This window comes from Ovis canadensis, chromosome 7, assembly GCF_042477335.2.
Source record: "Ovis canadensis isolate MfBH-ARS-UI-01 breed Bighorn chromosome 7, ARS-UI_OviCan_v2, whole genome shotgun sequence".
Lineage (NCBI taxonomy): Eukaryota > Metazoa > Chordata > Mammalia > Artiodactyla > Bovidae > Ovis > Ovis canadensis.
In genome coordinates, this window is record NC_091251.1 from 93,036,496 (window position 1) to 93,059,910 (window position 23,415).

Here is a 23,415-nt window from a genome sequence, read left to right on the forward strand (position 1 = left end):
CATACTGTTTAATTTTATGCTCAGCAAATTCAAACATATAAGGAAGTTCAGTTTTTGGTTCTACCGGTTAACTGGACATATTTAAACCATCTCTATCTTAGTTTCCTCATGTATAAATTAGAGAGTAACAGTACATATCTCCAAGGATGATTCTAAGAATTTATAAATACTTACAAAGATCTGAGAAAGAAGCTTGACACAGAGTATGATATACATAATATGATGATGATGATTAGGTTTTTATGTAGCCATTAAAGAGAAGGTCTCTGTTGTGATGTGGAACAATTTCCAAGGCTTTATTATTAAATGGGGGAGGGGAGCAGGTTGTGTAATAAACTACCGTTTGATTACCTACTCCACCATTCTCCCCACTTGAATCCCCAGAGACAAAGGTGCTCACCTCACAGGCTTGCTTAGGAACTGTTAGCTATTCCTTTCACCAATGGTGTCTACGCTGCACCAGGAACCGTGTTAGCAGACTCCAGAGATACTGCAGTGAGCAAAGCAGACATGGCATGCCCACGTGTCTGGTGACCTCAGAAGCAAGCTTTGTGTTACTTATTTCTGGGAATATACAGCTGTTCACTCAAGAAGCACTGAATGCCTAGTGCTCTAGGGAATATAATGGCATATGAACAAAGGCATCTAAAAGTAGTGTACCAAATGTCAGCAGTTTGTTTTGCCTTAAGTATTATATCATGTGTTGCCTTTTCCTGCACCATTATTATATATAATCAAAAGTTTGCTACAAGTTATTCTGTTTTTTAAAAAATAGGACATGATTTACTATAAACTTAAGTTTAGTTCAGTCGCTCAGTCGTGTCCGACTCTTTGCAACCCCATGAATCGCAGCACGCCAGGCCTCCCTGTCCATCACCAACTCCCAGAGTTCAGTCAGACTCACGTCCATCAAGTCAGTGATGCCATCCAGCCATCTCATCCTCTGTCGTCCCCTTCTCCTCCTGCCCCCAATCCCTCCCAGCATGAGAGTCTTTTCCAATGAGTCAGGTCTTCACATGAGATGGCCAAAGTACTGGAGTTTCAGCTTTAGCATCATTCCTTCCAAAGAAATCCCAGGGCTGATCTCCTTTAGGATGGACTGGTTGGATCTCCTTGCAGTCCAAGGGACTCTGAAGAGTCTTCTCCAACACCACAGTTCAAAAGCATCAATTCTTCGGCTATAAACTTAATACCACTTAAAATATGACAGAAATTGATAGCAGCATGTATCAGAAACAAATGCGCCATTCCTAGTGTATAATAGAGCTTTAGTACCAAAAGCAACCTGATGGTCATTTAGCAGTTAGATTCTTGTTCGTCAGAAAGTAATAAGTCTATATGGAATAAAATGCAATTGGTAACATTACTGAAAAGGTTTTGTTTAATTCTGTTATCTTCTCCAAAATACTGACATAAAAGGATTATATGATAGATTGTGAATTAGAAGCATATTGTTCTGTCATACTTTTCTTTCTCCAACAGGATTCTTGGGATGGCCAGCATATTCCAGTGCTTTTCTCCATTTTTTGTGGCTTATTAGTTGCAGTATCCTATCATCTCAGCCGACAAAGCAGTGATCCATCTGTGCTTTTGTAAGTGATCACTTGTTATTGAATTAGAGAAATTTAAATAAATTGGCATTTCTTTTAAATTAACTTCCAGGATCTGTTTTTCCACTGCACTGTCAAAACACTGTTGACTTATCTATATTTGGTTTCAAAATATATTAACTTTGGGTCATTGTAATCACCAAGGCTGAGAGTATTTGTTAGCTTTTAGCTTTTTGTCCTCTAAGATGTTACACTGTATTTTTATTATAATATCCTTATTGTATGCTTATTTATGGCATCTTAAACTTTCTCATTTGTTAATTAGTAAATATGGGCTTTCCTGGTGGCTCAGACATTAAAGAATTCACCTGCAATGCGGGAGACCTGGGTTCAGTCCCTGGGTTGGGAAGATGCCCTGGAGGAGGGCATGGCAACGCACTCCAGTATTCTTGCCTGGAGAATCCCCATGGACAGGGGAGTCTGGCAGGGGTAGCCCATGGGGTCTCAGAGTTAGACGCGACGACTGAGCGACTAAGCGTGCATACACACAATGAGTAGATATACTTGGATCACTTTGTTTTCTGTTATATCATTAAGTTTATTTGTCATTTGAAATACTAGTTTATAGGTTATGATTTTCTCTCTCTCTTTTTTTAACATAAAGCTCTTTGGTGCAATCCAAGATTTTTCCAAAAACAGAAGAGAAAAATCCAGAAGACCCTTTGTCTGAAGTAAAAGATCCACTGCCTGAAAAACTTAGAAATTCTGTTGTAAGTTTTAACTTTTTAAGATCACCTCAAATTGAATTTTATACAGTTCATCATATCGTATAATGAACATTTTAGGGGGTAACACAATTTTAGTAACTGGGAAAAATACATGTATATTATTATTGTACATGGTTGGTGGTTTTTATTTCAGATTTTCACATGTAAGAAATGCTCATTCCTCAAAGTTTGTTTTGATGTAGAACAGTATGCTAAATATTCATTTTAGATAAGGTGAAAGAATACACAGAAGAACTATACAAAAAAGATCTTCACAACCAAGATAATCACGATGGTGTGATCACTCACCTAGAGCCAGACATTCTGGAATGTGAAGTCAAGTGGGCCTTAGGAAGCGTCACTACAAACAAAGCTAGTGGAGGTGGTGGAATTCCAATTGAGCTATTTCAAATCCTGAAAGATGATGCTGTGAAAGTGCTGCACTCAATATGCCAGCAAATTTGGAAAACTCAGCAGTGGCCACAGGGCTGGAAAAGGTCAGTTTTCATTGCAATCCCAAAGAAGGGCAATGCCAAAGAATGCTCAAACTACCGCATGATTGCACTCATCTCACACACTAATAAAGTAATGCTCAAAATTCTCCAAGCCAGGCTTCAGCAATACGTGAACCATGAATTTCCAGATGTTCAAGCTGGTTTTAGAAAAGGCAGAGGAACCAGAGATCAAATCGCCAACATCCGCTGGATCATGGTAAAAGCAAGAGAGTTCCAGAAAAACATCTATTTCTGCTTTATTGACTATGCCAAAGCCTTTGACTGTGTGGATCACAATAAACTGTGGAAAATTCTGAAAGAAATGGGAATACCAGACCAGCTGAACTGCCTCCAGAGAAATCTGTATGCAGGTCAGGAAGCAACAGTTAGAGCTAGACGTGGAACAACAAACTGGTTCCAAATAGGAAAAGGAATACGTCAAGGCTGTATATTGTCACCCTGCTTATTTAACTTATATGTAGAGTGCATCATGAGAAATTCTGGGCTGGATGAACCACAAGCTGGAATCAAGATTGCCAGGAGAAATATCAATAACCTCAGATATGTGGATGGTACCACCCTTATGGCAGAAAGTGAAGGAAGAACTAAAGAGCCTGTTGATGAAAGTGAAAGAGGAGAGTGAAAAAGTTGGCTTAAAACTCAACATTCAGAAAACTAAGATCATGACATCTGGTCCCGTCACTTCAGTAGCTGACTTTATTTTGGGGGGATCCAAAATCACTGCAGATGGTGATTGCAGCCATGAAATTAAAAAGACGCTTACTCCTTGGAAGGAAAGTTACGACCAACCTAGACAGCATATTAAAAAGCAGAGACCAAAAAAAAAAAAAGCAGAGACATTACTTTGCCAACAACGGTCCATCTAGTCAAGGCTATGGTTTTTCCAGTGGTCATGTATGGATGTGAGAGTTGGACCATGAAGAAGGCTGAGCTCCGAAGAATTGATGCTTTTGAACTGTGGTGTTGGAGAAGACTCTTGAGAGTCCCTTGGACTGCAAGGAGATCCAACCAGTCCATCCTAAAGACCAGTCCTGGGTGTTCATTGGAAGGACTGATGCTGAGGCTGAAACTCCAATACTTTGGCCAATCTCCAATCTCATGTGAAGAGTTGACTCATTGGAAAAGACTCTGATGCTGGGAAAGATTGAGGGCAGGAGGAGAAGGAGACGACAGAGGATGAGATGGTTGGATGGCATCACAGACTGAATGGACATGGGATTGGATGGACTCCGGGAGTTGCTGATGGACAGGGAGCCCTGGCGTGCTGCAGTTCATGGGGTCGCAAGGAGTCGGACTGAATGACTGATCTGAAATGAAATTGATTTCATTGTTTACAGAATTCTCAATCCTATTGACTTTAAACTAGGATTTGAAAGGTGAATATTAGCATGAATTAGACTTATTTTCTTGTTGTTCTTATTGATGAAAACTTTGTACTTATGAGTCATCTGCTGGTCTTTTAGTGGTTTTAGTTCTGTAAGGCGGTTTGAAAAGTGTGTATGTGTGTTTATTTTCTAGGTTGAAGGAGAGAACAGTAACCTATACTAATTTCATATACTTAAGCAGATATAGTAATTTAAAACTTTGTAATGTTACCTCCCTTCTTTTAATAATTAAAAAAATGAGCTCTATAGATTTATATCTGCTTTATGCAACAAAACAGAAAAACATATTTTTCCTAAGTTACTTAACGTATCTCCACTTATGAAAGACTGAATTTATATTGGTCGTGAATTAGATTATGTTTACATTCACTGAACTTGAGCTGTTCACATAGTCAAATAGAAAACTTTAGAGAACTATAAAACTGCCTCAAGATATAACTTAAGCAATTTCTCCTAACTTAAGTTTTCATGTTAGCAAAGGACATTTCTTGTTAAATATAGTAGGCTATTTCTGAATCTAGCTTAAAAGCTTTATAAATCTGAGGTGATGATGACCATAGATATCAAGAGGTTTTTGGTTTTTACTATAACTCCCCAAAGAATCAAAATTCAGTAAGTAAAATAGGACATGTACATACAATTTCAACATTTCAGAAAGCCAGTGAAAATATAACTGTTATCCAAAATGATATACCCTATAGAAAAACTTAAGGATCTCATTTCTTTTTCCCATGTAAAACTTATAGACCAATGAGGGGAAAACCTTCATTCTAAAAGACTTTGTTATGATATATTTACTGTGTGTGGAAATAGTTAAGCTTGTTTAATTTCCTTAAACAATCCTTGGTACAGCATCGAACCAAGATAGGAGGTAAATAAAACTTCTGGTAGTTAATTATTGTGTGTAAGAAATAACCTGGAAGTGCAACAGAATAGGATCAATGGAAATTTTGTTTCTTAAATTTGGCCATTGGGAGGAAAGATTTGTTTAAATTTTTGTGTGATGCTTGATGAGTTGTTTTGTTCCATAGAGCGAGCGTTTACAGTCTGACCTAGTGGTGTGCGTTGTAATCGGCGTGCTGTATTTTGCTATTCATGTAAGCACAGTGTTCACAGTATTGCAGGTAAGGAATCATTTAGTTCTTTTCACTGGGGGAAAATAACTTTGTTTGGATTCACTTCTGATTTGATCATAATGCTAAAATACATGACTTTGTTTGGTTTTAACAACAAATTCTTATTCTCACGGTTTCTCATGGGTCGTGACTCTTGAGAGTGGCTTGGATGATCCCAGCTCAGTGTGTTTCCCTACCGTCATATGCAATTGTAGTCATCTGAGGCCATGAGTAGGCCTCACTTCCTTGCTGACCATTGGCCGTATAGCTTAGTTCCTGTCCATGTGGTCCTCACCATGGGCTGCCGAAGTGTCCTCACTAGCTCCTTTGCCCCAAAGCTGGTGATCCTAGAGAGAGAAGTCCCAAGACCGATGTCCTGATCTTCTATAACTGTCATGGATGTGGCATACCACCAAGTCTTCCGTATCCATAGGTCACCCCGGGCAACCTGCTGTAGTGTGGGAGGGGAATACAGGCAGGCATAAATGTCAGGAAGGGAGGGTCGTGGGAACCGTTCTGGACTGACTTCTACAGTCTGCCTGCTTTCCTCCATGACTGACATCCTTGTAAACTCCCTGGAGTCTCCTTCTGGTACAGCTGGAAGTCCAGAACCCCGTCCTGTCAGTCGGGCCCGGGTGTGGGTGGTGCTTCCCAGACGGTGGTCCTGCAGGCCCCGTGGCTGCCCTCCTCGGTGCTCTTCGTTCTCCTGTGCAGACCCGTGTTTCTGCTTGTCGGCAGTTTGACTGTCCTGCCCCGTCGCATGGTTTTCCTCATGCTTTTGTGCTTAGGGTACATTGCATCTGTGGTCTGGTTTTCATCAACTTTAGACAGTTTTGGTCATTATTACTTTAAATGTCTTTTCCATTTTTCTTCTGTCCCTCCATCCACTCCTGCTCGTGGACTCCAGTTACACAATCTTTGGCCTCTTGAATTGATCCCACAGATCACTTTTTTTAAAATTTTAAATTCTGTTTTTCCCTCTGCATGTTTAATTGTGAATACTTTCTATTGCTTTGTTGTTAAGTTCACTAATCTTCTCTTCTGTAATGTTTAATCTGCAGTTAATACCATCCAGTGTATATTTTATTGTCAGAACTAACAGGTTTCATCTTTGAAAGTTGGTTTCAGGTCTTTTTCATATCTCTCATGCCTCTGTTTACTTTTTTGAACTTACATGATTCCTTTCTATCTCTCTTAATGTCCTTGTCTCATAATCCTAACTTTTGTGTTACTTACGGGTTGGTTTTGATTAACTGATTTTTTTCCCCCCATGAATCATAGTTTCCTGATTCCTTGCTTGCACGGTCATTTTTGATTGGATGTCAAGCATTATGTTTTGCCTTGTGGGTACTAGATATTTTTTTATTTCTAGAAATATTCTTGAACTTTGGTTTTGGCCCTAAGTTCCTTGTAAACAGTTTGATCCTCTCAAATCTAACTTTTAAGATTGCTTATTGGGGACAGGACTATTCAGTCTAGGGCTAATATTCTGCCTACTTTTGGAGGCAACACCCTTTGCAGTACTCTGCCCAGTGCCCTGGGAGTGTTGAGTTTTTCCAGTCTGGCTTGTGAGAACAGGCACAGGAGTACCTGCCGTGTGAGGTTGCCGTGGTTCTTTCTCTGGCCACACATGGTCTATTCCCACACATGTGTGTCTGATTCCCCTGAATACTCAAGCTAGACCCTCTGCAGATCTTCCTCCATGCAGCTGTCTGTCCATGCAGTTTTCTGTTTAGAAAACTATTTACTCTGATGAGCTCTAGCTGCCTTGCTGTGTCCAGCCTCTAAGTTCCATTTCCTTCACTCAGGAGGTTCCAGGCTTACATGGGTTCCCCTCCCTGCAGTACAGTCTGGAGACTCTCTAAGGGCAATAAGCTGGAGCAGGCCTGACACTGACCTCGTCTGTTCTCTTTCTCTCAGGGTTCACTGTTTATTTCCTTATGTCTAATACATTGCAAAACATTAGTTCATGTATTTTATTGTATTTTGTTTCATGCGGAATAAAGTAAGTCTCTATTATTCCATTTGCCTAGAAACAAAGGTTGTATTATTTAATTTTAACATTTTTGCTTGTTTTCTTCTTTTCCAATTTGAACCATTAACTCTTGAGTACCTTGCAAACTGAGTGAGATCCTGTGAGTCTTCAGGGGTCAGATGCAGGCCTCTTTAGTTTCTAAATAATTAATTTGAATATTTGAAGTGATGGTGCTTTGTTTTTTTGTAAATTTAGTCATACACAAGAACTCTCTTCCAAACTATGTAAAGACACAACAACAGAATACTGTTTTAAGTTTGAGTCTGCTCTTCAAATTTACAATTTTATTTAGCTAATGTCTTTTATCTCTGTTAGTAAAAATTTAATACATTGCTCTGCTAGTCACGTAGAACATTCCTAGAGTAGGAAGCGGTACACCTCAAGCCATACTCTAGTTACATTGGCAGTGTGAGACACCAAAGTAGTTAACACATTTTAAAATATCTGTATTACATGACCAGCCACTAACTTTTATAGCTGTTTTAATCAGAAAATTACATAATATGGAAATGTTAACTGTAGACAGATGTTTAGTTCTCAGATGCTGTAAGTGACTAAAATTGAATTGACAAATTAGAAGTTCTCCTTTGAGTCATTTTGAAAATCACTTGTAATTTTTTCAACTTTATCCTTGCCTTAGCCTGCGCTCAAGTATGTGCTGTATGCACTGGTCGGCTTCGTGGGTTTTGTAACCCATTACGTGCTGCCTCAAGTCAGGAAGCAGCTGCCGTGGCACTGCTTCTCTCACCCTCTGCTCAGGACGGTGGAGTATAATCAGTATGAAGTTCGAAGTAAGTGGTTCATTAGCACTTTTCCTTTCAATACCGTGGATTTTTTTCTTTTACTTAGTGGACAGGCAGACAGTTAAATAAGTTTCATCAGGTAACACTTTGGTTTGTGTTTCTCAGCTCTTTGTCAGACCTTTTGCAAGATGCTTTCATTTCATTTGAAGTCTTTATTGTCAGTGCTGACTTTCCACAGGATAAGACCTTGCTCTTTCTTCCTCTAAGCTGTCCATCACAGACCTCTCATTGATTAATCCTTCAGGGTATGTCTGTGACTTCTCTTTCCAGGCCCACCTTTACCCTCAGTTCTTCCTTGCCATTTGCAGGCAACTCAACCCCATACAAGACTTCCACTTGGCATATTTTTAACTCAGATCATAAAAGAAATAGGCTTCTGTTTCCACCAATGACACTGCATCCTACCAGAGAGAGTTATAAAAGAGTTGGTCAAGAGAAAAGAGGTGGAAGGCACTTGTAATTGCTTCTTCTCATTCAGATAATTTAGGATAGAATATAAAATTACTAAAAAGAAGTAGAAGGCCAGTCCATTCGACAAGTGTTTTACTTGTTGCTATAGACCTTTACTTTTCAATTATAAATTATCAGTCTGGTTCATTGGCTCCATAAACTATAATGGCCTCTAATGTATTATACTTCTTCATTTTAGAGAAGTAATAAAAGTTAATATGTGTCATCATTGTTATATGCCATTGATTAAACAAGCCAGTGTTTAATGAATTAATATGGAGAGTGAATTTCTCAATTGTTTGGAGATAAATTAAACTTCTGTAAAAAACTCGAAAGTGTTTGAAAGCTTTCCATACCAAATTTGACTTTGCAATCTCAAAGCAAATTTCCTGAGCTCTTTAGCAGAATTGCTGAAGTCATCATGGTACTGTGATCTTGATCACTGTTTTGATCCTGGAGAGATAATTAACCAAACAATAATGTGTAGATTGCAATAAAATGACATAAGACTAAAAGAATATGTACTGGTCCATTCTTACTGTAAGGAAAATAACTCATAGTGATGTAAATATTTTTTATGGTTAATTATTAATTGCTTTCATATATAAATGTTAGCAAGTACATCTGGTTTAAGGAACAGTTTTCATTAAAGTTAACCATTGATCTTATACTTTGTTTTCATCTTAACAACAATTTAGTCCAAAATTTTTTCAATTTTGAAAAAACATTTTTCACTTATTAAGGGTGTTAGGCATTAGCAAAGTTGATTTTAACAGCTATACAGAAAAATACCCATTAGAAAACTTCTTAAAGGTGGTTGACATTATTTTCAGATGGTTGAAGAACCTTATTTTAAATCTTTCAGTTTATCCTAGATGCTTTCCCCAATGACGTTAAATGTTCAAGTATTGGGAAAATGTTGCTGGCGATGAAAATGACACTTAGGCAGTGTGTGAATCCAAAGCACACCATACTTTCAAAGCTCTTCTGAGATTTATATATTAAAGGTGTATGTGTGAGTGTAAGGATTTTTAAAACAGTTTAATAGATCATTTATTTCTTTTGGGTGAAAGGAACAGTCTAATTATCTTCAATAACATTTTCTCCAAATGTTATAAGTGTAAATATGAGAAAGTTATGGTTAAAAACTGAGGTTTCAAGAAGTAAAGCTTAAAATGAAATTCAACTCATCTAAATTTAAGTTAACATCCGAGTTGGAAAATTGAAATGTGGCTCAGAATTCATAAAATTGACAAATGACTGATGTATTGGATTTTTTGCATTATTAATAGTAGAGCTGAATTTGAGTAGGAAGATTTTCCTTTCTTATGACATTGACAGACTGTTCTACGCATTAAAGTGCGTTTATACATGGTCTTCTTAACTTAATATTGCCTTGTTAGATGCAGCTACTGTGATGTGGTTTGAAAAACTTCATGTGTGGCTTCTTTTTGTGGAGAAGAATATCATCTATCCTTTGATTGTTCTCAATGAACTTAGTAGCAGTGCAGAGACAATTGCAAGTCCAAAGAAACTGGATACAGAGTAAGTATGATATTCCTCTTATCTAAGTTTGACTGTTGAGGACTGTCGTAGCACTCTCTCCTCTTAGGTTATTGATCAAATATCAAGTAAGCATTGAGTGTCTCTTTGGTGCAAAGTACTGTGTGAAAAATTAAGGTGAAATTCAGTCTTTGAGTTCCCTTTTCTGAACATCTGTTTCTGCTCTTAGCATGTTACTACTCCAGACATCTTATTGTCAACCTATATTTTATGAGATGACATTTATTAAATAAGATTCACTTTACTATTAGATGGTAAGTTTTGGAGATGATTATTTTTGTGTACTATGTGAATCAGACCATTTAGGTGGTCACTTGCCTATACAGTCATGCTGTAGGCCTACTAGGTACATGTTGTTGGGTAAGCATTAATATGATTTTTTTCCAGCATTGTTTCATGTTCATTTTTATTGGGCTATAGTTGCTTTATAATGTTGTGTTAGTTGCTTGCTGCACAGCAAAATGAATCAGTCATACATATACATATATTGACTCTTCTTTAGATTTCCTTCCTATTTAGGTCACAGCGGAGCTTTGAGTCGAGTTCCTTATGCTGCATACTACACCCTCATTAATTACCTATTTTATACATAGTAGTATATATATTTCATTATTAATATGTTTTTATGTGCTAAATGCTATTAATGTTAAAGCAGTAGAAATACTGAGAACCTGAAGAACCAAATGTCAGAATTGGAATATTGTCACTTATTTGTGTGTGTGTGGGGGGGGTTTTGTTACTTACTTTTTAAGCGTGCTTATTTATATAAAGGATCAGAATCATGACACAGTATTTAAAAGGAATGTTTGAAGTTTAAATTTGATATAATATTCTAAGCTTAGTAAATGAAATGGTAATTTCTCTGAAGTTCATGATTATCTAAAGTTTTCAGTTATTATTTGATTACCATTCTTTCTCTACATTGTAGGTTAGGTGCTTTAATGATCACCATTGCTGGTCTGAAGTTGCTGCGGTCCTCTTTTAGCAGTCCTACATATCAGTATGTCACAGTCATCTTTACTGTGCTCTTTTTCAAAATCGACTATGAAGCTTTTTCAGAGACCATGCTCTTGGATCTCTTCTTCATGTCTATACTCTTCAACAAGGTAATATCTGAAGAAAACATTCCTGTCTGTAAAAAGTGTCTCCCTAAGTGCTATGCCATTTAGTGAGGATTATGCTTGCATTTCATTTGCTTCATTATCTTTTAAGTAATATCTTTCTTTGGTCAACCAATTATTTAGGATTAGAATCCCTAAACAATACCAGTCAACTGTGACCCATAGAAGATAACATTTCTTGCTGTAGGTAGGAAGGTAAGATTAAATATTATATGGGAAAATTAAAGGAACTCTTAATAAGTATATATTTTTGGATACATGGGATCTTCCAAAAGGCGGTGTGATTTTGAGGTTTAGAAATAGACATGGTAACCATTGAACTAAGCTGTGGGCAGCTGGATAGATAGAGGAAATAACCTGATGCTGAGTGAAAACGGTAGAGATGGAGAGCAATGAACCCATGTGGGAACAATCAGACACCGGTTGATTTGCAGAATACTCTGCAGTTTACAGAATGCTTCCAAGATTTGTTTTCCACCCATCAGATAGGTGCTTAGTCCTACAGATGAGACGGTAAAACCTGCGTCTTCTGCCTCCAAGAATCTTTTTGCTAAACCACACTGCCTTTCTGAATGACTTCAGTTGTGCAGATTATTTGAAATTAAATAGAGCTTAGATTTCGTTTTAACACTGACCACATACAAAGGACTTTGACATATATTATCCCATTTGATAGGTAACAGAGAGCTGAAGCATATGAGCAGCTACAAAACACAATGAAAGCCCAGTTTTAGAAAAGTTAACCTGGTCAGCCACATTTGGGATGAATTGGGGAAGAGAGAATCTAAAAGGATGGAGAACAGCTTAAGAGATTGTGACAGTAATTTAGATTTGATAGAGATCTGGCCTAGCATGGGGACAGTACAAAGGAAAACCATTAATTGAACAAGGCTTTAGTAGTAGTCAGTTTCTAAATATTGTACTATGTATCATGCTAAATAGCTTCTAAAATATTGCAGTATTATATTTGCTCAATTACTAATTTGTTTACATTTGTATCACTTATTTCCTCTTTTAGTGAGCATGTTTAACCAAAGAAAGAAGCCAGAAAGTTAGTTTGAATTAAAAAAGCATGTGATTACTCACAGACTTAATATTTAGATTGGAAATTGTATTGAATCTTCTTATACGGGTTGGAAAAAAGTGAAAGTTGGAGTAAAATATAAACTAAACAATCCTTGAAATAGTCACGACACTTAACTCACATTAGTTTGCACTTTCTTAATACTTTCATTTGTGAGGCAGATTATTTTTCAGAGCATAGCACGTTCCAGAACTATTCTAGATGCTTAGGCTACGTTAGTTAACAAAACAGAGAAAGGGTAAGGAGTTTGCGTTTTCTATGGCTACTTCATAGAACTTAACAGTCATATTAAGCACGTAGTATTGAATATTTAAGATACCATTGTAAGATATACCATCAGTTTAATAATATTTCAAGAAAACAATTACTCTGAATATGAAAATGGTTTCACCAGCCACTTTCCATGTCGTTTTTCTTTAATATTACAGTCAAATTTGAGTACAGTCTGTATTTAGAGATGGAGGAGTGTTCTGAGTCACTGTTTTTAAGCAGTTGTAATGGCTTCTGATAAGTCTTCCTGTCATCCCGATCATGTTAGTGCAGAGGATTGTCAGCACAGTTTTGATTCTTGGCAAAGAAGGCAGGGGTTCATCTGCATTTTCTGATTGGTTGAGGTTGTGATTTCTTTTTTAACTTAGAAATTAAACAAGTTCATTTGTTAATCAGCTAAATAATTTAAATTTGAGGTGTTTGGTGCCTGAATCACGGCACTGAGTTAGTCAGAACGTCTTGCTTTTGAGATTCTGGGATCTGTTCTAAGAATGAGGTCTTGCGTTGCCTACCATGCAGAGGCAACCTTAGGCAAACGCAATATTCTGTTTCAGTGTTGAAGACATATTCAACAGCAAAACAGATCCTAATTTAAATAAGATGGAAATGTACATTATGTTTCCATTGGCAGTAACAGTTCTGATTATGAACAGATGCCTAATACACACTAATAAAATTCTTAGGCAAATAGGCAGTGACAACTGTATTACAACTTATCCCCTTCCTGCTGCTTTCAAATTCCTTTTGACATTGCCTTTAAAACATGCTCAGTTCCCGAAGCACCAAAATTTGACGGAAATGTATTAGAATAAAAAATATATATATTTATTGCCTAAGTTTTATAGACATCTATATTTCCTACCTTTTTTTTTGTTTGTTTGTTTGTAGTTGTAATAGAACCAGTAGAGAGCATAGAATTAAAAAAAAAATCCATAAGTCAGTTAACCGTCTTTACTTAAAAACGTGCAGTGTTTTGGCAGGGCTATTTCTTTTATTTCAGTGCTATTTCCTTGTTAGGAAGAAAATAATTTTAGAAGTTTTTCATTTTCTATTGTAAAAGTCTGATAATAAGCTTTTTACTGATTGTTTTTTTCCTCCTACAGCTTTGGGAACTCCTTTATAAGCTGCAGTTTGTGTATACTTATATTGCCCCATGGCAGATTACATGGGGTTCTGCTTTCCATGCTTTCGCTCAGCCTTTTGCAGTGCCCCGTATCCTTCTAATAAAAATGTTATAAGAAAGGGCAGTCATATCCTTGATGAGAATGTTGGTTTGTAGGCATAACTTTTCCCAGGCATAGAATATAGGGTGCATGCATGCGTGCTAAGTCACTTCAGTCATGTCTGACTCTTTGTGACTCTATGGACTATAGCCCCCCATGCTCCTCCATCCAAGGGATTCTCCAGGCAAGAACACTGGAGTGGGTTGCCATGCCCTCCTCCAGGGCATCTTCCCTACCCAGGGATCAAACCCATGTCTCTTACATCTCCTGCATTAACAGGCAGGTTCTTTACCACCAGAGCCACCTGCGAACTCCAGAGTATAGGTTACTGTATGATAAACTATCAGAAACTCATAATCTTTTGAACCCACACCTGTACCGATTTTGATTGTTTAATTTGTATTAACGTCTGTGGTCCACAGATCATCTGAGCATGAGGACAGTATTAAAGTTTAATAATTAAGTGAGGCTGATTAAAAATTTTATGTTAATATATGTGAGTATTAAAGTCTATGAATTTTCAATACATATAAAATGTGTTTAAAGATACATATAAATGAATGAGGGTTCAAAACATTTTTCAAAATGATATGGTAATAAAACTTTTATGTTCAAAATTTTCTGTTCTCATCTTAAATGTACATTCTAAGTAAGCATATAAGTTAATGACCATGTAGATGTTGATTTTTATCATGTAGAAGTTTAAAACCGAGCATGGTTTGGGTATATCTACCCGAGTGGTACATGGAATTTTATCAAACACACGTTAGGAAACATTTATTTGGCTCCCTTCACAGCATCATGCTGGGCTGTACATTCCTGGCCATGTCTTTTTACTTCTACCCCTCAGATTGCCCAGGGACACTTTCTTCTGTATTCGTCTGATGAACCTCATCTTTCTAACTGCTGTAACTGCGGTGTGTTTATGAGAGAGGTGAATGTATGCATGTGTGTGTGTAATAACTAGATAAATGTTAAGATCCTTAACCAGTTTTCCCATAGATTCAGCCATGTTGTTTGTCCAGGCTGCCGTGTCAGCCTTCTTTTCTACTCCACTGAACCCCTTTTTGGGAAGTGCAATATTCATCACGTCATATGTTCGGCCTGTGAAATTCTGGGAGAGAGACTATAAGTGAGTAAAGACAAATCTTTGAAAGCCAATTTTTATCTTTTTTTTTTTTCCCTAGGAAAAGCTATTGACAACATTATTGTAAATTATTCTCGGTTAATCAGTTTTTTGTATTGAAATACTTGAAATTTTATGAATTTTAAAGTTCCAAAATTGTGTACAATTGGAAGAATCAGTCAATTTTCTCTACCTTTTTTTCCCCCTAAGATTTAACAACATAGTCCTAGTTACATATACTCATTTTCTGTTTGCTTTTAATGTTATTTCTTAGAATTGTTTCATATTAATCTTACTCTGAAACTTTATGCTACACAATGTTACTTCATTATAGCAGTCATAACTAGTTATCTTGTAGTTTTCTAAGAAGGGTGTTTTTAGAGCTAAATGTTTTCTAGATTATTTGTAGTTTTTCATGAGGACAGACTTTTAAGTGACCATCTTTGTACGTAAAGTGTTTTCCCCATTGAAGCTTAGTTCCTTAGATGAGATGTTTCATATAATGCCTAGAAACTATCTTCGTATATAATCTTTCCAAATTTTTTTCTTGTTTTTTTTTTTTAATATAAGAAAATATCTAAAGGAGAAATACTGAATCATGGACCTTAAACTTTATAAAGACTTATGATATATATTAATGTATTGATTCAGAAAGAGTTTGTACAAATTTATAACTTAGCTGGCCAGCTCCATGACTGTATTCCTCTCTCTCCACAGTGTCACACATTGGCACATATAATAGGTGAAAATGGTAATCTTGACTTTTGAACAATGAACTAGCTTATGGATGTGAAACTTCTTCTCTGGTCTTCTACCTAAAACCACACATAGTGTTTCCCTTTTTGGTGAATTTTAGTGTTTGTTTATGTCTTTGTTTTCTTTTGGGCCAACTTAAATTTAGTTCAGAATAACTTCCGTGGCAGCAGTTATTAAACTTTTTTGATCTCAGAACCCCTTCACATAAAATCTTAAAGTTATTGAAGTCTCCAAAGAGTTCTTGTTGCAGATATTTTATCTGTTACACCCCTGGTGGCTCAGTGGTAAAGAACCTGCCTGCCAGTGCAGGAGGCAAGAGACGTGGATTCGATCCCTGGGTCAGGAAGATCCCCTGGAGGAGGGCATGGCAGTCCACTCCAGTATTCTTGCCTGGAGAATCTCAGGGACAGAGGAACCTGGCAGGCTACATACAGTCCATGGAGTTGCAAAGAGTCAGACATGGTTGAAGCAACTTAGCACACACATACATGCACAAATATTGTACAACATGCTGCATGTGCTGTGCTTAGTCACTCAGTCATGTCCGACTCTTTGCAACCCTTTAGACTGAAGCCAGCCAGTCTCCTCTATCCATGCCAGTTTCCAAGCAAGAATACTGCAGTGGATTGCCATTTCCTTCTCCTGGGGATCTTCTTGACCCAGGGATTGAACCCTTGTCTCCTGTGTCTCCTGCATTGCAGGCTAAGTCTTTACCCACTGAGCCATCAGGGAAGCCCAGTATAAATCAAAACTCAGAATTTTAAATGTTTATTAATATAAAGATAACAATAAACTCATTACATGTTACTATAAATGACATTTTTTCTAATGAAGAATAACTATTTCCCATTCCACACCAAAAAAATCAGAAGAGTGTCATTGTTTTCTTAGTTTTGTAAATCCCTTTAATGTCTGGCTTAATAAAAGACAGCTGGATTCTCTTACCTGCTTCTGCATTCAATCTGTTGTTGCAGTATGTTGTTCTGGTTCAAGTATATAGAGTAAATCTGGCCCCATACAGACATATAGTTTGAAAAGAAAGTATTTTAATATCCTTTTTAGACAATTGTGGGTATTCTTCTTTGATCCTTCGACAAATGGTAGTTTCCTAATGATTAGTGGAAATGTGGAATCTAAAACTGTATCAGTGAATTTTGGGAGCTGTATTACATCAGAAGTCACTGATAATGTCTTATAGTGTGAATGGATCTTTTACCCATGCATATGTTTATAACATCTTTATTTATCATTTGGACAATACTAGTTCAGTAAGTAATGTATTTCTTCCAGATTTTGAGCTATTTCATTATACAATATTGTGTGTATATATATATATATATATATATATATATATATTCATATCACCACCAATCTCAGAAGTACTGAAGTATTGGGAAACTATCAAGCACATGGTGGTAAATGAAAGTTTTCTAAAATTCTAATATTTACTTGAAATCTTGAATTTTTATTATTGGCATCAGGTATAATTATCAGTTATTTTCTTTGAAATGTCAAACTAACTTTCTTCACTTGAGAAACGTCTGTCAGATACTCAAGTGTGAATAGTCATAGTTTGTTCAAGTGAAAATGGTGATCCACGGGGAAGAAAAGCTAGTGCAGTCTGCAAGTCATGTAGCTACTCAGCTGCTTTCCATTCAGATAGTCATCCTACTTCAGAGCGCAGCAGAAATGCTTCATGTGTATTTTGTCACACACGATATTAAAAAGACCTGTACTGAGGGACTGCAATTTAATAAAATTAATATTTTTATTGCTTCATTAAGGACATTTTTAAGGGAAACTGAATTTTTATTTGTTTTTTTCTTGTGCATAGGTAGCAGTGAAAAATAGTACAGTTTGGTGCCACTGCTTTGATTCACGTTAGAGCATCAGCAATCTTATCCATCATTGTTTTTGCACCATCAGCACAGTTGTCAACGGTGGGGAAAAAAACAAAGCAAATGCCAGTCCAGTACTATTATGAAAATGGTTTTGATTTGGAACACTCCCTGAAAAGATCTTGAGTCTCATGCTCCAGGTCCTGTGGACCACATTTTGGAAACTGCTATTTTAATGAACATTGTCCCATGGACATTAATATTTCCTTTACGAGGAATGTTCCATGCACTGAGTATTTTTAGGAAGTGTACAGTGTGCATTTTTTCAGCCTAATCAAAATTTTTTACATTAAACTCATTACTATATTTCTATACACTGTTCAGTTAAAAATCAGCTAAGAAAGAATTTGTGTTTATGTGTGATAGAGGTAGAAGAGTAAAAACTAAATCCTTACCCTAAAATTGTTCTATTGGGGAACTTTATCAATATGTTACTGAACAGATTTTTCTCAGACATTTTCATAAAGTGGTAATATTTATTGCATCTGTATTGTATAGTTTTCTCACTTTTAATTATTAGGCTTCTTTAATATAAAAAAGCATGCTAAAGATGTTTTGTTTTGCCCTTTTCAGCACAAAACGAGTGGATCATTCAAATACCAGATTAGCTTCCCAGCTTGATAGAAATCCAGGTAATAGCCCTATTTTTGAGTAAAGAAGCAAGTCTAAGGAATTTGTTATATTTGTTTTTCACTGCCAACTTACTGGGAATCCTCTGTGGCATCCAGAGGTCATTTTTTTATTAACTAAATATCCTTTGCTATGTTTTACTTTAGCAAAGTGCATGTGAACTAGAGTATCTAAAATTTATATACTCATCCTTTATAAAATGTATTTTAAGAATGCTGATGAGCATAAAAACTGCCATTCAAAGGTTGTTCTTACACAGGTTAAAAAAGTAGAGCACGGTGAAAGTAAAACTGCTGAGGGGCATTGAAGAATATGCAGTCTGAACTTTACTTATTAATAAGTTTGCTTCTCTGCCTCCCCAGATGTTTAGATAAATGTTAATGTAATTTCATTTAGCTTATTGTATACAGAGAGGTCGTCTATAGGAGCCAAATAGCCACTCAAGGTAAGGCTTCATTGGGTGAGATTTTGGTGGTCTCATTACATGACTGAGCGACTGAACAGACAGACAGATCATTACCATTATCTAAACTTTGGGCCTGTGGGCCTACCTATTACCTGTATTCTGGCACAGAAAGAGTGAGTCTCATTGTCCCAGCCATAAAAGATTAATGTATCAACTGGAATATCAGTGTATTAATCTACTAAAAGAAATATAGCTCCCCATAGACTGGAATATTTATTTTCATTGACTCACAGATGACTCAAGTACTCTGCTTGAGAAACTAAATTATAGTAATCAGATTGATTCATAATTATAAAATTGGATTAAGGAGAACTACTTATTTGATATTAATGACTGTGTTTATCATGTTCTGGTGGATGAAACAGCTGTCTCAACTCTGATATGTCCTTGGAAGGGGCTTGGAATGATGTTGCCTTCCTGTGTATCACAAAGACCCATGTCCTGAAGTAATAACTCGCACTTCCATAATGAGCAGACAGAGCATCAGATACAACTGTTTTATTGAAGTTTGAGCCTCGGCTTTCCTTTTTGTTATTTAGTTAAGCTGAGTTTAAAATAAACATTTAGCTTAGTATATTTTGCCATTCTTTAGTTCTATACTTTGGGCACCCATTTACAGATTATTGCTTTGGATGCACTACTTTTGAAGACACTCATCTCATTTATTAGGTGATGTTTTATTGTAATTTTTTTTTCTTAAAGGACAACTAATGAATTTTTCTGGTTTCTTGTTGCTGTTACTATATATATGGTTTATTTCTGTTAAACTAATATTAGACATCTCAATATACAGTTGTTTTTTGTTTTGTTTTTAAGTGACCAACTTCTCTTTGTTTTGGACTGTCTTGTTTGTCCAAATCTCATATTACTTAACTCCCTTCTTTTATCATTGTTGGGCTTCCCTGATAGCTCAGTTGGCCAAGAATTTGCCTGCATTGCAGGAGACCTGGGTTCGATCCCTGGTTGGGAAGATCCCCTGGAGAAGGGAAAGGCTACCCACTCTAGTACTCTGGCCTAGAGAATTCCACGGACTGTATAGTCCATGGGTTGCAGAGTTGGACATGACTGAGAAACTTTTATCAGTATGTCTTTTTGTTGTGGTTTTAAATTGCTTTTATCTTTTTCATTTCTCTTACATCGTTTTAGTTATAAGGCATAGTTAATTGAGCAGTGATAGAAAAGATCATGGTCTGCTAAAGAGGAGGAAATGACCTTAGATCTTATCTAAGATCTTATCTAATCCAATTCTTACATTTTATGGATGGGAACCAGAGATTTAGAGAGGTTATATGACTTCTAACTCTAAGAAATTTTCCCATTGTCGTTTATTTCATTTTTATGTAGAAAGTCTAAGGATATCTAAATATTGTCCTCCTCGTTAAAGAAACATAGATATAACCCTAACTGGAAATTAGTTATAATACTTGAAACAATCTTACTTGTAGATATAAAGGGGACTTAAAATAATTTAACATTTTTTAATCCCTTCTTATAGGATCAGATGACAACAATCTGAATTCCATCTTTTATGAGCATTTAACCCGATCCCTACAACACAGTCTGTGTGGTGATTTGCTCCTAGGACGGTGGGGAAACTATAGTACTGGGGACTGTTTCATTCTTGCCTCTGACTACCTCAATGCGTTAGTCCACCTTATAGAGATTGGAAATGGGCTGGTGACTTTCCAGCTGCGGGGACTTGAATTCAGAGGTAAGATATTAACCTTTAATTTCTATAATGTACTCCTGTGACATCTAAGTTTTAAGTGTTTACATCTCCAATAGGAAGTTATAAGATCTTTAGCCTTTGGAATTGTGGAAGGAGAAAAGCTATTAAAGACTAATTACTAGCTTTTTTCCAAATTTCACATTCAGAGAAGAACAGTTTTTTGTAATATGCTCGGTATGTAAAGGTAGTATCTATAGGGTGTAAATACACTTGTTTCCCTGATGATAGTGAATTCTGTTCTGTGCTTGCCCTCTTGTTTGTCTCTTTGTGATTAGCTGCATATGTTCATTAGAGGCAGAGATTAGCTGAGTTGCTTTCATGTGGTTGCCATGCCATTGTCTGCAACAGTTTTTTTAATCGAGATGAAATTCACATAACATCGATTTTAAAGTGAACAAATCAGTGGCATTTAAGTACATTCATGATATTGTACAACCATCATCTCTGTCTAGTTCCAAAGCATTTTCATCATCCCCAAATACAACCTCACATCCAATAAGTTACTCCCTCTTCTCCCGCCAGCCCTCAACAATTTTGTATACGAACAAATGAAGCTATTTTTACACAGAAGATTGTGCATTCAGAAACATATGGGCTTGACTTTATCAACTGCTATAAAGTGAATGTCTTTTAAGCAGAAATGAAAACTTATTTCATAGGAATTGAAGGAGTCCTATTAGTGCACATGTATCCAACCTAGCGAACATTTGGACTGGAAAGTTCTTAGAGAAAGCATTCAAGCAGTGTTTTGATCTATTCTAAGAAGTACCATAGGTGTTTTTAACTTGAAACAGGAAATAAAGCATTTGTCTAAATAGAGGATCAAATTAGACCTATACCTTATAGCTTTATTTTTGCCATAGTATTGAATCAGAAAGTTTGTACCTTTTTCATGTAATATCTTTGTTAATGAAGCAAGTGCTTTTCTAAAGTTACTCCATTCATCAGAAATAAGATTTTACTTGTATAACTCTCAGGGTAGTAAATGTTAATGTTTGCTATTTATTTGTAATCCATTCTCTCTCTCTTTTTCAAAATGTCCTGTTGTCTTATGATTTGTTCCTGACTCTCCATCAGAAGCTTAGGACCTTAATTCTGTCTCTTCTAGGATCTTAACCCACTGCTGTTCAAATTGAATGCAATTGGTCTTATCCAAAAGTTGGCACCCCCTTACCACTACAGATACCACTTGCTGTAACTTCACTTTCTTTTAAAATTGCTGGCACCTGAAGATTTCACCTTTGCTTTTTAACTCTTTCTTTGACAAATATTTTGTGGGGAGGCTATTTTATCCATCATTTCTGTGTGTGTGAATTGGAAAGGAGTCCTTCTTACTGCTCATTCCATCAGATTGGTCAGAAATGCTCCAAATCAAAAATAGATCCAAAATTTCACTCTCCCAACCTTATTCTCTGGTACCAAATAGATTCAAATAAAATTTTGGATAAATCTTTTACATCCAAACTCTCATGTTTTTTGTTTTTAAACTCAAATCAGTTTGGGAATGTAGTACTCATTAACTTTCTGAAAATGAAAATGTTAGTCATTCAGTCATGTCCAGCCCTTTGCAACCCCCTAAAATGTAGCCTGTCAGGCTTCTCTTTCCATCGAATTCTCCAGGCCAAAATACTGGAGTGGGTAGCCATTCCCTTCTCCAGGGGATCTCCCTGACCCAGGGATCAAACCCAGATCTCCCACATGACAGGCAGATTCTTTACCATCTGAGCACCCAGGGATCAAACCCAGATCTCCCACATGACAGGCAGATTCTTTACCATCTGAGCCACCAGGGAAGCCCCGTGTTATTTTCTGAACTCATGTTGAGTTTCAGTAGCCAGGGGACCCTGTAATTCTTCATTCAGCCATAGTGATTCTTTTTCTTAAGGCGAATTCAGTTATGTCCTTTCCATGGTTAAAATTTTCAGTGGTTTTTTATTGCGTTTAAAGTAGAATTCAACCTCCTTACAGCAGCTGCAAGATCTGTCCTCTCCCAGCTTCTCCAGCTTGCTTTATTAGCACCCTTCTCATCCACTCTAGCCACACCGGCCTTCCTTCAGTGTCCTAGCTATGCTGAATTCTTTACTAAGACCTTCTTATCACTCTCCTTTTGCCCAGAAAGTACCAGCCATCTCCTCTCCTCCCACCAATCTTCCACCTCTAGTTCCTTAATTATCTTTAATAATTAGAATAACTGTCAGAATTCTAATTTTATACTTGTTTGTGTTTATTTGTTTTTAGTTTATTTCTTCTGTAGCCCAGGGGTTGGCAGATTTTTTCTGGAAAGAGCCAAGACAGTTAATAGTGTAGGCTTTTATAGCCATGCACGTTCTCTGTTGCATGTTCTTTTATTTTTCTGTTAAACAACCTTTTAAAAATACCAAAACCACTGTTAGCTTGAATTTGGCCCAGGGCTGTATTTTGTAAACCTTTGCTGTAGATTATAAACTCCTCAAGGACAGGAATCCTATCTGCTTCATTTATCATCGTATATCCAGCACCTCTCACAGCACACCTGACCTGCCTCTTGAAAAACCTGTATGCAAGTCAGGAAGCAACAGTTAGAACTGGACATGGAACAACAAACTGGTTCCAAATAGGAAAAGGAGTACATCAAGGCTATATATTGTCACCCTACTTATTTAAGTTATAGGTAGAGTACATCATGAGAAACACTGGACTGGAGGAAACACAAGCTGGAATTAAGATTGCCGGGAGAAATATCAATAACCTCAGATATCCAGATGATACCACCCTTATGGCGGAAAGTGAGGAAGAACTAAAGAGCCTCTTGATGAAACTGAAAGAGGAGAGTGAAAAAGGTGGCTTAAAACTTAACATTCAGAAAACGAAGATCATGGCATCTAGTCCCATCACTTCATGGGAAATAGATGGGGAAACAGTGGAAACAGTGGCTGACTGTTTTTCTGGG

At 36.7% G+C, this 23,415-nt stretch overlaps 1 protein-coding gene across 5 annotated transcripts in view; it reads left to right on the plus strand.

Annotated features, from left to right (window-relative positions):
- Window positions 1–23,415, plus strand: part of PCNX1 (pecanex 1) — a 190,092-nt gene that overhangs the window by 120,870 nt on the left and 45,807 nt on the right. For all 5 annotated transcript variants that reach the window (XM_069596912.1, XM_069596914.1, XM_069596913.1 and 2 more), the window contains 10 exons: window positions 1,483–1,592; window positions 2,215–2,320; window positions 5,249–5,341; window positions 8,008–8,158; window positions 10,024–10,165; window positions 11,112–11,289; window positions 13,762–13,870; window positions 14,884–15,013; window positions 18,235–18,293; window positions 20,253–20,468. In XM_069596912.1, the coding sequence (XP_069453013.1) occupies window positions 1,483–1,592; window positions 2,215–2,320; window positions 5,249–5,341; window positions 8,008–8,158; window positions 10,024–10,165; window positions 11,112–11,289; window positions 13,762–13,870; window positions 14,884–15,013; window positions 18,235–18,293; window positions 20,253–20,468 (1,294 nt within the window). The remainder of the gene's footprint in view (window positions 1–1,482; window positions 1,593–2,214; window positions 2,321–5,248; window positions 5,342–8,007; window positions 8,159–10,023; window positions 10,166–11,111; window positions 11,290–13,761; window positions 13,871–14,883; window positions 15,014–18,234; window positions 18,294–20,252; window positions 20,469–23,415) is intronic.